Source organism: Saccopteryx bilineata, chromosome 12 (genome assembly GCF_036850765.1).
Source record: "Saccopteryx bilineata isolate mSacBil1 chromosome 12, mSacBil1_pri_phased_curated, whole genome shotgun sequence".
Taxonomy (NCBI): Eukaryota; Metazoa; Chordata; class Mammalia; order Chiroptera; family Emballonuridae; genus Saccopteryx; species Saccopteryx bilineata.
The window spans coordinates 21,291,832-21,304,858 of NC_089501.1; the positions used below are offsets into that span (position 1 = coordinate 21,291,832).

General features: G+C 40.3%; 1 protein-coding gene across 7 annotated transcripts in view; it reads left to right on the plus strand.

The window, feature by feature from the left end:
• Positions 1–13,027, plus strand: part of TPD52L1 (TPD52 like 1) — an 87,685-nt gene that overhangs the window by 55,281 nt on the left and 19,377 nt on the right. For all 7 annotated transcript variants that reach the window (XM_066248157.1, XM_066248153.1, XM_066248156.1 and 4 more), the window contains one exon: positions 6,259–6,407. In XM_066248157.1, coding sequence (XP_066104254.1) covers positions 6,259–6,407 — 149 coding nt within the window. The remainder of the gene's footprint in view (positions 1–6,258; positions 6,408–13,027) is intronic.

The following is a 13,027-nucleotide window of genomic DNA, read 5'->3' on the forward strand; positions in this document are numbered from 1 at the left end:
GGGTCTGTTAGCCACTTGGGTAGCAGAACTCCTCACCGGTCTGCCTATTAGATTGCCTTTGAGTCAGGCCATCAGCTGTGGCTGTGGTCTAAAGCTAGGCCTGTGTGTACAAGACTTCTTATCTCTGGCTGCTTTGCTTAAAAGGGGTCTTGCGATGAGCCATGAGTCCACTCTGCTCTTCCATCCACTCCTCACCCTGTCTTCCTGTCTCCTGCTGTCTCTGGCTCTGCTGCATCTCCCCCCACTGCTTCGTCCTGCACTGTTCTCTGTTTAGATTGCTAGGAGGATCCCCATAGACTTCTGGGAAACTCCTGGTTTCGTTCACCCACACCGCCAGCATATTGTTGTATGCTTACCAAGTGCAGGCAATAGGAAGACCTTGGGCTGGGAGACATTAAAGAAAGCCGATTTGTCCAAAAGGCTACAGCTTAGACAAAGTCAGCATTTTAAAAGACAAATCTGTTGTTAACACAATTTAGTCTTTAGTTTATGATTGTAGCTATGCGATATGTGTGTTTTTAAAAGTTCCTTCAGTGTGGGGCCAGCATCACCTGTGACCTGGTGCAGTGGCTTGTGCAGAGCAAGTGTGCAGGAAAGACAGATTAACCTGAATTATTTTATAGCTTCAACGAGTATTTATGTTTGGAAACACCACAGGTAGTCCATGCCTTTTTATAAGCTTATCAATATATTAAAACTATTATATTATGTCAGAGATTTGTTCTCGTTTGTCATATTACCTGTTGCTCCTGACACCTCTGAGGTCTTTGCACATCTATTCCATGAGGTTTTTCCTTTTGTCACCATTTTTAAATAAACTGCTCAGTATTTCTGTGCTTCCAACAGCCTCCTTCCACTCTCATTTCTAAGCTGCATTTTATGCCGAGTGTTCCATAATGCAACTTGGCTTTTGATAAGGATGAAGTGTTGGCATTAGTCCCATACGTTTGTGTTATATAACAATCAAAAACTGCCAATGTCCCCTCAATAAAATGACTCAAGAGAAATGGGCATTAATAGGACTGGGAAAAACACCAGACAGCATTATCAAGTAGGCAGGGCCTGCCTCAGGCTCCCTCCATCCCCTCGCGGCTCTCCTCCCTTCCTTGGGTGTGGGGTTCCCCAGGAAGAACAGGCAGTGCCCTTGATCTCCCATCTCTTAGACTTAGACTCAGTTCCTTCCTTCAAAACCTTTAGTCTTTTTGGACTGGGCTAGTGAGCAACTAAGCGTCCACAAGCAATAGTGTCTTATTGTAACATTTTCTTGTATTAGCCAGGGTTCTCCAGAGAAACAGAGCCAATAAATTGTGTCTGTATATGGAAAGAGATTTATTATAAGGAATTGGCTGATGTGATTAGGGAGGCCGACAGGTTCTAAGATCTCTAGTCAGCAAGCAACCCCGGGGGAACCTGTGGTGTGGCCCCAGCCTGAAAGCCAGCAGGCTCAAGGCCCAGGAAGAGCTGATGTTGCCATTTGAATCCAAAGGCAGAAAAAAACCCCCATGATATCCCAGCTCAAACACAGTCAGGCAGGAAGAGTTCCCTTTTACTTGAGGAAGGGTCAGTTTTTGGTTTCTATTATGTAGGCCTTCAACTGATTGAATGAGGCCCACCAGCTTTAGAAGGGTGATCTGTTCAACTCATTCTGCCAATTCAAACGTTAATCTCATGCAGAAACACCCCCACGGACATACCTGGAATAATGTTTGGCCAAATGTCTGGACAACCCACGTGCTTCAGTTAGGTTGACACATAAAATTAAGCATTGAACCTTCCCTGATAGTATCTGCATTTTAATTTTAGTTTTTCTGGACTCTTAGCTCACGGGCAGAAGTAGTCAGGAGAAGAAGCAGGCCTTGAAGCACTGTGTGTAAGAGAACAATTACTCAATTAATAGTTTACTAAAGTACTTTTTTTGGATTTAAGTTAGATATTTTATGTAATCTAGAAAACATTATAGAAAAATAAGTTTTCACTCTTCTCATAAATTTCATATTGAAGCCAATTATTAATTACGATTAGTTAATTTATGTTTTATTGAGGTAAATTGCTATAATATAAAAATAACTATTTTAAAGTGAACACTTTAATGGCATTTAGGACACTTACAATGCTGTGTAACCACCCCTCTATCTAGTTCCAAACATTTCTATTACCCTAAAAGAAAACACCATACTTGTTAAGCAGTTGCTCATTTCCCTTCTTCCCTGAAACCACCAATCTACATTGTGTCTCTATGGGTTTACCTATTCTGGATAAATTCATGTATATTGAGTCATTTTGTGTTGGCTTTTTTCTTTAATGTTTTTTGAGATTCATAGTATGTTGTAGTATGTCCCAATATTTTATTTCTCTATATGAATGAATAATATTCTACTATATATTGTATATATATTATATATACTGCCATTTGTTTATCTATTCTTCCTTTGGTGAGTATTTAGGCTGTTTTCACCTTTTGGCTAATGCAAATAATTTTGTTACGAGCATGCATATACAGGTATTTGTGAGTACCTGCTCTCAATTCTTCGGGATATGCCTACAAATGTGTACTTGCTGGGTAATATGGTAATTCTGTGTTTAACTTTTTCAGATGCTGCCAGATATTTTACAATCCCACCAACAATGTACAAGAGTTCCGATTTTTGCACATCTTCACCAATACTTATGTTCCTGTTAATTCATATTTAAATAATCAAGTTTAAATATCTAATCATGAGCATATATGTTTATCCTACAAGGAGATATTCTATGGAGTTAAAAAACCAAATAAGTTTTTTAAGGAAGACATGACTAATTTAAAATTAAAGGGAAAAGGATATATTAAATACTTTAATTTACGATTTACCTGCCCTCCACCTCAGTTCAAAAAGAATTTGATATATTTTACAGGGTACTTATAATATAGTGTTTCCATTCTACCTGCATCAGAAAGACTATCTGGGGATACCTGTTAAACAATGTATAGCATCCAGCCCTACCAAATATAACACATCAGAATCTCAGGGCATTAAAAAGGGCATACATCTGTAACCTGCTTTTAAAATGTGCTCTCTGAGTGACTTTTATGTAAACTGAAGTTGAGAACCACTGGTGTAATTAGGCCAAAAAGTCTCCTTAGTCCAATGAGGGATTAATTCTCCTCATGATCTCCATTTGAAGCAGTTGTGATGAACTGTTATGGCATGACTCTTTGCTTTCTAGAAAGAGAAGTGGTTGGCTAGTTTTAATCTTATAAATTAATATATTTTAAAGTTATATGTTTTTTCACTTCTGGGATCTGCTTAATAGATTGTTGGCATTTATTGAGATAACCGATGAATATACTAAAAGCCTTATGAAGTATGAGTCTTACATTTTATTGAAATTGAGAGAATTTTATTATAGAACCTTAGAATAGACTCAGCAGAATAACTGAGTTAAGGTCTCCATCATTAGAAGTTTCTTTCCTACAAATGCCTTTGAACTATGCTTTGATTTTTTTAAAAAAATTATTAGTTGTGGGACTTTATTTTTTTTCTTTAGGGTGATTTTTGGAAAATTTGTCACTGCAATGTTTCTCACTATTTTAGGATCAGTGAATTCATTAGAAAATCATGAATCCTTTACTCACTCCCTTCCAAATAACTAATAAATATTCTACTATCCCCCCCCCCCATTTAGAATAAATTTCTGGGATTCCATAGATATGAGATTAAGAATATCAAGATGGTTAAACCTCTTTCTTCTTCTCTACATTTATAATTTCTTTCAAGTTAAATGTTCCCATTATTTTTATTACACAGTGGAAATTTGTAGTAATCCTTGATTTATCAAAAAACAAACAAACAAACAAAAAAACTCCCAGTATTATCAGTCACTCAAAACATACTATTCATCCAAAAGAAAGCAGGAAAGTCTTTCTAATACAGAATAAATAAAAGGTTGACTGTAGCCGAAGCTTTTTTCTTTAGTAAGAGCTGGAGAATCAATGTGGAGAATTATTAGGCAGATTAAATGCAAGAAGACACACTGACAAAGATGAAATGGGGAATACAGCATGCTAGCAAAAGAATAAAAGGGTTTAAATTTTACAATAACAGTATGTTCTCATTCAGTGGAAATACTGAAAGCATTATCTCCTTTGGTGATCTCTGAGCATAACCTTTTCTCAGTAATAAGTACAGTGGTACCTTGAGATACAAACAGACCAACATGAATTTTTAAGATACTAGCTGCAACTCGGTCCATATTTTTGTTCGAGATCCAAGTGAAATTCCGAGATATAAGTCGTGATTCAAGAAGCTGCCGCTAGTTGGCGCATTGGTGCGCGGGTCCAGTATTGGCAGTTTGATAATACAAGTTTACTTAGGAGCTCAGTTATAGAACGAATTAAATTCGTATCTCAAGGTACCACTGTATACGTTTGCATACTAAAGACTCTTGTTCGTCGAGAAAAGACAGGGTTCCATTGCATAACGTATTTATGGAAAATATAATTCATTTTAGTATGTTTTGTGAGCATAAAAATCAGTGTTCTAGGTAAAAAAATGAATAATGTTAAATTATCATGACATTTTGCTGATATTAAAAACCTAAGATATTGTTCTTTTCTACTGTAGTATTTAGGATGCTTCGGATTCAATATTATTGCCTGTTTCGCTTAAGTTATTATTTGTGTGAATGAATGTTCACAACACTATTCTTGCCTGTTCAGCACCGGGGCAAACATTTTTTTGCACTAGTAAAAAGATAAAGTTTTGCAAAGTTAGATATCTTTCTTGAGGTGCTTTTCTAGCAGCTATGTCTCTGGTGACCCAAGGAACACATTTGCAAGATGACTGACAGGGTTAGTGATGCACTTTGTGGTCAGATGTAGGGTGATACTTTGAATATAAATGAGACACAGCTGCTCCAGTTTTTTAAAATAAGAAAAATAGTGAAGTGGTAGGCTTTTATTACCTCCATGCATGTCAGATACTAAGGATTTCTAATGATTCCTTTTTGGCTTTGCAAAGAAAGTCACAAGTATTTATACTTTTCAAAAAACAAATATGTAAAATATCAGCAATACTATCAAGGCAATGCATTATAACATACGACAGCCAATTAGAATTAAAGACTTTGTGAAGGTTGAAATTTATTTTCATGGGATATAGCAACACTCTCTAAAATTTGGGTGTTTTACAAAACTATCTCTTAGAAATTACATTTGCAAGAGCAATTTTATAATGCTGAAAGAGAAAATGCGTCTATACAAAACTTTGTACATGAATGTCCATAACAGCTTTATTTGCATTAGCCAAACCCAAATGTCCTTCAGAAGTGAATAGACAAAAAGCTGGAATATCCAGACAAATGAACACTGCTCTGCCATTAAAAGGGAAGAACCATTGATAACATAGCAACACGGATGAATCTCAAATAATCCCAATTAGGTTGCGTGAAAAAAGCCAGGCAGGCATGAGTCTGTCCTGTAAGATTCAATGTATATAAAATTCTAAAAAACGCAAAATAAACTCGAGTGAAAGAGAGAGCGGTGGCTGCCTGGGGGCGAAGGAAGAAGGAGGAAGAAATTACAGAGAGGACCTAGAAAGCTTTTGAAGATGATGAACTGGTATGTTCACTATAATCAATGGTGGTGATGACTTCACAGGAGTATCCATATGTCGAAACCTACATTTTCTACACTTTAAATGTGTGCAGTGTATTGTATGATAATTCCATGTTAATAAAATTGTTAAAAAGAAAAAGCGGCACAAAGCTCCCCCTTGCATACATTTTATCCTCCCTTCTTAACAAAACAGTCTGGCAAAATCGCAGTGTCTGCTAGATCCGTGCCTGCACTACCCCAGCTGCGTGTCGTGAGCCAAAACATTGGACACTTGAAAAAAAGGTGGTTTATAGATTAAGTTTACAGCACACAAAAAAAAAACACCAAGTTTTTTGTTATTTAAAAATTATATCGCTGTACAATTATAGAAAAATCTGAGGAAGATTAGAAACCAAAAAAAATTAAGTGATGACTGTTTCCCAGTAGATGACAAGTGAAAAGTTTTATTTTCTTGTTTATATTTTGCTATACAAATAAATTTCTCACAGAGAGCAGTGATTCCTTTTATAATCGTTAAAACTAAAAAACCTATTTTTATTTCTAAATATTAAACGATCACCTCCACAGGATGTGTCTGCTATAGCCTACTGTGGGCTGGGTAAACTAGAGGTGGGCATTGCAGCTGATCTGACATCTTTCCCCACTATTTTCCCTCCTGCCTGTAGCTGGAAGATGAAATTACAACATTAAGACAAGTTTTATCAGCGAAAGAAAGGCATCTGGTTGAGATAAAACAAAAGCTCGGCATGAACCTGATGAACGAACTGAAACAGAACTTCAGCAGAAGCTGGCATGACATGCAGACCACTACCGCGTGAGTATAGTAACAGAAGACGAGCAAGTTACTTAGCCTGCTGTCGCGCCACTCTTTTTCTTTTTTTCTACAAGGCTGATTTGGTACTGTGACTAGAAAAAAAATATTTATTTTCTCTAAAAGTAGAAAGAGAAAACCTCCACAAGTAATCATTAACTGTGTGGCATGCAAAGCAGACTCCATAAAGTAGCTTTATAAAATTTAGACTTTGCTGCCTGAGCAGGCAGTGGTACAGTGGATAGAGCGTAGGACTAGGACGCGGAGGACCCAAGTTCGAGACCCCAAGGTCATCAGCTTGAGCGCGGGCTTATCTGGTTTGAGCAAGAGCTTGAGCCCAAGGTCACTGGCTTGAGCAAGGGGTCACTCGGTCTGCTGTAGTCCTCCCCCCCACCCCCGCCCCGGTCAGGGCACATATGAGAAAGAAATCAGTGAACTACTAAGGAGCCGCAACGAAGAATTGATGTTTCTCATCTCTCTCCCTTCCTGTCTGTTTGTCCCTCTCTGCCCCTCTCTCTGTCTCTGCCACAAAAAAGAAAAAAAAGAAAGAAAGGAGACTTTGCTCTGTAAAATTCTGTTTTCACTAAGACCACTCTTATGGGGTTGTATATTTACATTTTTTTCTCTTTATTATCTATTTTTAAGCATTTGTTAAATGTGTATTTTTTTCTCTATGTTTTTTCATAAAATTGTGGATGGCATTAAGAAGCCGTGGTAGTAGGAAGAAGTGTACCCGTGATGAATGGCAGTTACTGTAGCTTTGCTGCGGGCCACCTTTGCCTGCTGTCTCCTGAGACTCAGGTCTGAGACCCTGATCCTGTGTAAAGGTGCCCTTTTTTGAGGAATTGGGTCTAAATGGCATCCGCTATTTCCCCTCTGCAGTTCCTTTAGTTTCCGTGGGAAAGAAAAATGTCTTCTGCTGCACTGTAACTGCCTAGCAACCCTATAGGTCTCTATGCTGTGCATGCCGACTGGGTCAGGGCACAGCCCAGGGTGGAGCAGGATGGGGCCAGCAGCCTGGCAGTTCATCCGCAGAGGCTAACCAACCTTCCCCAACCTGCTGAGGACAAGAATAGAAGAGATACGACACCACACATTGATGTTCACACATATAAAACACATATGAATAATATCATGAACGATCTCCTGAAAAGCCTAGCTGGATTTTAGGCATTAAATTAAATGAGCTGATCTGTCAGTAGTTTGGTCTATGTCTTTGCACTTGGGTGGCCTATCCTTATTAACGGTCTGACAGCATGAGGCAGGACAATCTCCAGTTCCTTGGGTCTGGTCACCTCTGTATCCAATCCAGGTCTGGAGGCTTCCTGTCACCCCGATCTGAACTTCCTTCTGGTGTAAGAACCAGGCTGGATCGTTCTGCTTGGCCTTTCTAACCACAGGGCAGGGAAACGCTACCCAAATGGAGGGCCCGGGGGATTCTGGCTATTCTGTTTCTGAAGGGGGGGTAGGGAGATGGGCAGAGAGCGCCTCAAGTTCGCCCGAGGTGTAATGGGGCAGGCCTCTGAGATGGGACCTGGAGCAGGCGAGCTCTAGGAAGGCTTTCAGCTTCTTCATACAGGGGGAGAGTACGAAGTTTGTATTTTTCCCATGTTTGAAAAATGAATTGGTTTTATAGTCAGGCATCCTACTTATTATCAAGTATGTGTTGAATGAATAGAATAGATTTATTTTCTGGGGAATAGAGTTTATAGCAGGGGTCCCCAAACTACGGCCCGCAGGCCACATGCGGCCCCCTGAGGCCATTTATCCAGCCCCCGCTGCACTTCCGGAAGGGGCACCTCTTTCATTGGTGGTCAATGAAAGGAGCACATTGACCATCTCATTAGCCAAAAGCAGGCCCATAGTTCCCATTGAAATACTGGTCAGTTTCTTGATTTAAATTTACTTGTTTTTTATTTTAAATATTGTATTTGTTCCCATTTTGTTTTTTACTTTAAAATAAGATATGTGCAGTGTGCATAGGGATTTGTTCATGGTTTTTTTTATAGTCCGGCCCTCCAACAGTCTGAGGGACAGTGAACTGGCCCCCTATGTATAAAGTTTGGGGACCCCTGGTTTATAGTCTGGTTAGGATTTTTGTTTATCTTATGTTATTACAAATCACCAGTTAAAAGATAAGTGTGAAATACAGGGTGTTGTCTGGTTGGAAAGCAGATCAAACCTTGCTGGGGTCTCAGGGGAGGCTTCCCAAGAGACGTTTCAGCAGCTCTCCAAAGGGTGAGTGGGAGCTTTCAGGCCACACAGGCAGCAGGAGCCGCTTGGGGCTGGCACAGCCTGGGGAGTGAGGCGCCTTCCTAGGGGAAGTGGTCCAGTTCCTTCGTGTTGGGATGCAGCAGGGAGAAGTGGCCTTGTGGCATCTGTTAGTAAAGTTATTCTTTATCCACAGGTAATAGAAAATCATTAAAGGAGTCATGACAGTACATTTATTCACTCCTTTAACGAGTGCCTACTCTTAGGCATTATTACCCAGAAACTAATCTAATCCCACAAGATTAAGGTTCAAAAAGATGGACAAAGTTTCTTCTCTCTTTGTAAATTGGAGAGGAAAAGAGCAAGAAGCAAGTGACATAGTAAACAAATAAGGAGCTATCAGGAAGTGCTGTGATGAAAATAGCAGGGGGTGCTGTTCTAGCGGGTGACTTGCAGGAGAAGGGAGAACCTGCACTGTTTGGGTCCCAGTCAGAGAGATCCTGTCCTGGGAGGTTTCTGAGCTCAGACCTGAAGGATGAGGTAGATCCTCGTGATGATCTGAGGGAGAGCTCTCAGGCAGAGGCAAAACTTTCTGCAGAGACCCTGCGGCCAGCACTAGTTTTATAGGTGTCGGGAGCCCAGAGAAAGTGCTGTGTCCGGAGAGTGGTGAAAGGAGAGGAGGTCAGTGCCCCTGGGGCCTCCCAGGCCACGGGATGAATGGGGATTTTCCTCCAAGGGCTCTGGATCCAGATGGAGAGTTTGAAGCAGGAAGTGAAACCTGTTCTGATTCAGCTCCCAGAAAGATCATTCCGGTCACTTTGTGCAATGTAGGTTGTGGAGAGACAGGAGTGAAAACTAGAAAATCATTTATGAGACGATTGCAGAAGTCCAAGTGGTGATGGTGGTGAGAGGGAGTAGTGGACTGGGAGGGGACAGGATTTGCCAGTGAGACTTGCCAGTGGTTGGGAGGTTGGGGGTAAGAGAAATAGAAGGATCAAATGTGACTCTTAGGTCTTTGCCATGGGCTGCTGGCTGAGTATGGGCACTCTTTACTGCAATGGGAGAATAGCACTGTGGTAGCCCATGGGCTGTGCACTCCAAAGGCTTGAATTCACATCTAGCCTCCCTGCATCTGTGAAATGAGATCCTATTACTACCAATTTCATAGGCAGTAAGGATTCAGTGAGTTGATATTTGTACAGCATGTAGGACTATGTCTGACGCTTTGTAGGCATATTCACTGCTCTAGGAAAGACTGAGACAGACCTGGTAGGGAGACCCAAGAATTGTGTTGACTCTGTGAAGTCTGAAATGCCCAGGAGACAAATAAGTTTTAATACCAAGAGGGCAATTTGGAGAAAATGTCAAGGACAGAGGTGGACATTCAGGAGCCACTTGCATCTGCATACTGATGTCTTGAAAGCTGTAGAACTAGATAACATTTTCTCAGAGGTTATTTAATAATCACAGATGAGTGTGGATTCACTAACCTTTAGAAGGTGATGTGAACTTTCTTTTGTAGGAAAGAATCAATCTTTTTCTTCAGAGGAAGGCATGTGCCTATCAACAACATAATTTTGGGACAGCATCTTTCTCCCACACATTTTTCTTGGCTGCTGAAGGAAGGAAAAAAGTCTTAATCACATGTTGGTGTGTGTGGGGGGGTGACAGAATCTATTTTCTATATTAATTAGTTAATTAAATCCCTGCTGTTAGTGTCCATGATACCCACTGCAAGACAAGTGCTATACCTCATACAATGAAAATTTTGATGTGAGGGAATTGGGGTGAGGTTAGGTTTGGTAGAATTAAATTTTTGAGCACTAAAAGGAATTTTAGCTGTCAGAGAATTTCTGGTGATGCCCAGAAGCAACACTTTGCATACTGATTAGGCAACCATGACCTATTTAGTTTGATTTATAATGAAAAGAAAAGCTGTGGTATGGTAATGAAAGATCTTGGCATATTGTAGTGTGTGGTAGGATTCAACTTGGAATGGAACTGGGTGAGTAGGAATAATTACACAGCAGACTGAAATGATCTTCTTTTTGGAAAGATAACCATACAATAGCAGGTCAAGAGGTTTGTGGTTGCTGTTGTTTTTGTTACAGTTTTTTACATGCCTGGATTTAAGAGAGTCTAAGCAGATATAAAATATCCCCTTCCCCCATCCTTTATTTTAATGATCTCTGCTGCTTTTTTTGTGTTGTCTTTTGGCTTCAGAGATGCACAGGGGATGTGAGTGGCTTTGGGGTCTAGCTGTGGGGAGACACTGGGGAAAATATTGAGTCTCCTCTGTAGGTAGAAGGAGTAGGGATACAGAAATGCAGCATGTGGTGGGCCACTTCACCTGATACACTTCACTGTAGTATGTATTCGGGCTTGCTACCCCGTGAGATTCTCCTGCTTATAAACCCGTCTGTGGCCCTGGCCGGTTGGCTCAGCGGTAGAGCGTCGGCCTAGCGTGCGGAGGACCCGGGCTCGATTCCCGGCCAGGGCACATAGGAGAAGCGCCCATTTGCTTCTCCACCCTCCGCCGCGCCTTCCTCTCTGTCTTTCTCTTCCCCTCCCGCAGCCAAGGCTCCATTGGAGCAAAGATGGCCCGGGCGCTGGGGATGGCTCTATGGCCTCTGCCTCAGGCGCTAGAGTGGCTCTGGTCGCAACATGGCGACGCCCAGGATGGGCAGAGCATCGCCCCCTGGTGGGCAGAGCGTCGCCCCTGGTGGGCGTGCCGGGTGGATCCTGGTCGGGAGCATGCGGGAGTCTGTCTGACTGTCTCTCCCTGTTTCCAGCTTCAGAAAAAAAAAAAAAATGCAAAAAAAAAAAAAAAAAAAAAAAAAGCAATAAAACAAACAAACAAACAAAAAATCCGTCTGTGTTGTACCACAGACCAAATGATAGGTCTACCAAAGGGAGAGGTTTTGGAAAGGAATTCCAACCATATAATCTCTTTGGAAAGCTGCCTGTATAGTTTATGCAGAAGAGCAAAACTCTAACATTCAGCATTAAAAAAAAACTGCGCAGTCTGAAAATTGCAGTATATAGCTTATGATTTATTTACTCTTTGATTTTGTACTTCTAAGACTTTCAGGCTATTATGGTCAGTAATGATTATTATCTCTTCCTACGAGGAGCCTGCGGGAGCCCTGCTGAGTTCAGGAGTGCCAGTGAAGATTAAAGGCCTAATTTTAAAAGATGCACATAGCCAGTCTCTCACAGTTCATTCTTCTTACCTTTCAGCTTTCATTTCATCACGAAAGGCAGAAAGCAGATTCTGTTTTTCTAGATTCAAGAGGTAAATCTATGTTTTGGTAACATATTTAGAGAACCTTCAGACAAAATAAAATAAGCCTAAATGCTTTTTGTATCTATTAAAGTAATGCTCTCTTTTAAATCTCATAATTAAAAATATATTTTATGCTGTAAAGTAATTTCTTGCAAAAAGATTGTTGAATTTTTCTATTTGTGTGTAAAAAAATGCTTCAAGGAAAAACATTTTAGAAGACGACATGCTTTTCCCTTTTGATTATGCTTTGAACTCTGACTTTTAAGTTAATAAGATGTGACAAGAGGAGTCTACATGAAAAGTCAATAGAACGCCTTTTTTTTGGCCTGCCAAGAACCTTACCCACATGCTAAAGATTCGCTTTAATGTGTGCAGGCCACCTTCCCTGGCCCCTAGATGCTGTTCATCCTTAAAGCGGAGGCAGTGCATGTATACAGTGGAATAGTCTTCAGCCAGGAGAAGGAAGGAAATCCTGCCATCGTGACAACGTGGTTGAACCTTGAGGGCATTATGCTCAGTGATATAAGTCAGATAGAAAGACAGAAACTGCATGGTATAATTTTTATGTGGAATCTAAAAAAAGGCAGACCCTGGAAACAGAGTGGAAGGGTGGTTGCTAGGGAGTGCAGGGGGAGAGATTGGTAAAAGAGTACAAACTCTCAGTGATAAGGAGAATATAGTCTGAGGATTTAATGTATAATATGGTGACTATAATTGATAACACTGTATTGTATAATTGAAATTTGCTGAGAGAACCTAAATTTTGTATTATATATATACATTTTGTGTGTGTGTGTGTGTGTGTGTAGAATCAGGTAATAAGATGGGAGGAATCCTTTCACAGTATATTTATGTATATAAAATCATCACATGTACACTTTAAATATCTTACAATATCATTTTCCTCAGTAAAGCAGAAAAAATGCTATCCTTTCCAACCCAACTGAATCTTTTAAGCCTGTTGACTTAACTTAAGTCTATTTTCCTGTTGACTTTTATTGATGCTTAGAAAGTTTCTTGTACTCAAAACAAAAAATATCTCCCAGTAAGCCTTTTTCTGGGAGTTAACGCATATAAAGTGCTCAGTAAATGTGAGCTGCTGTTCTGACAGTTAAATCTTCGCCCG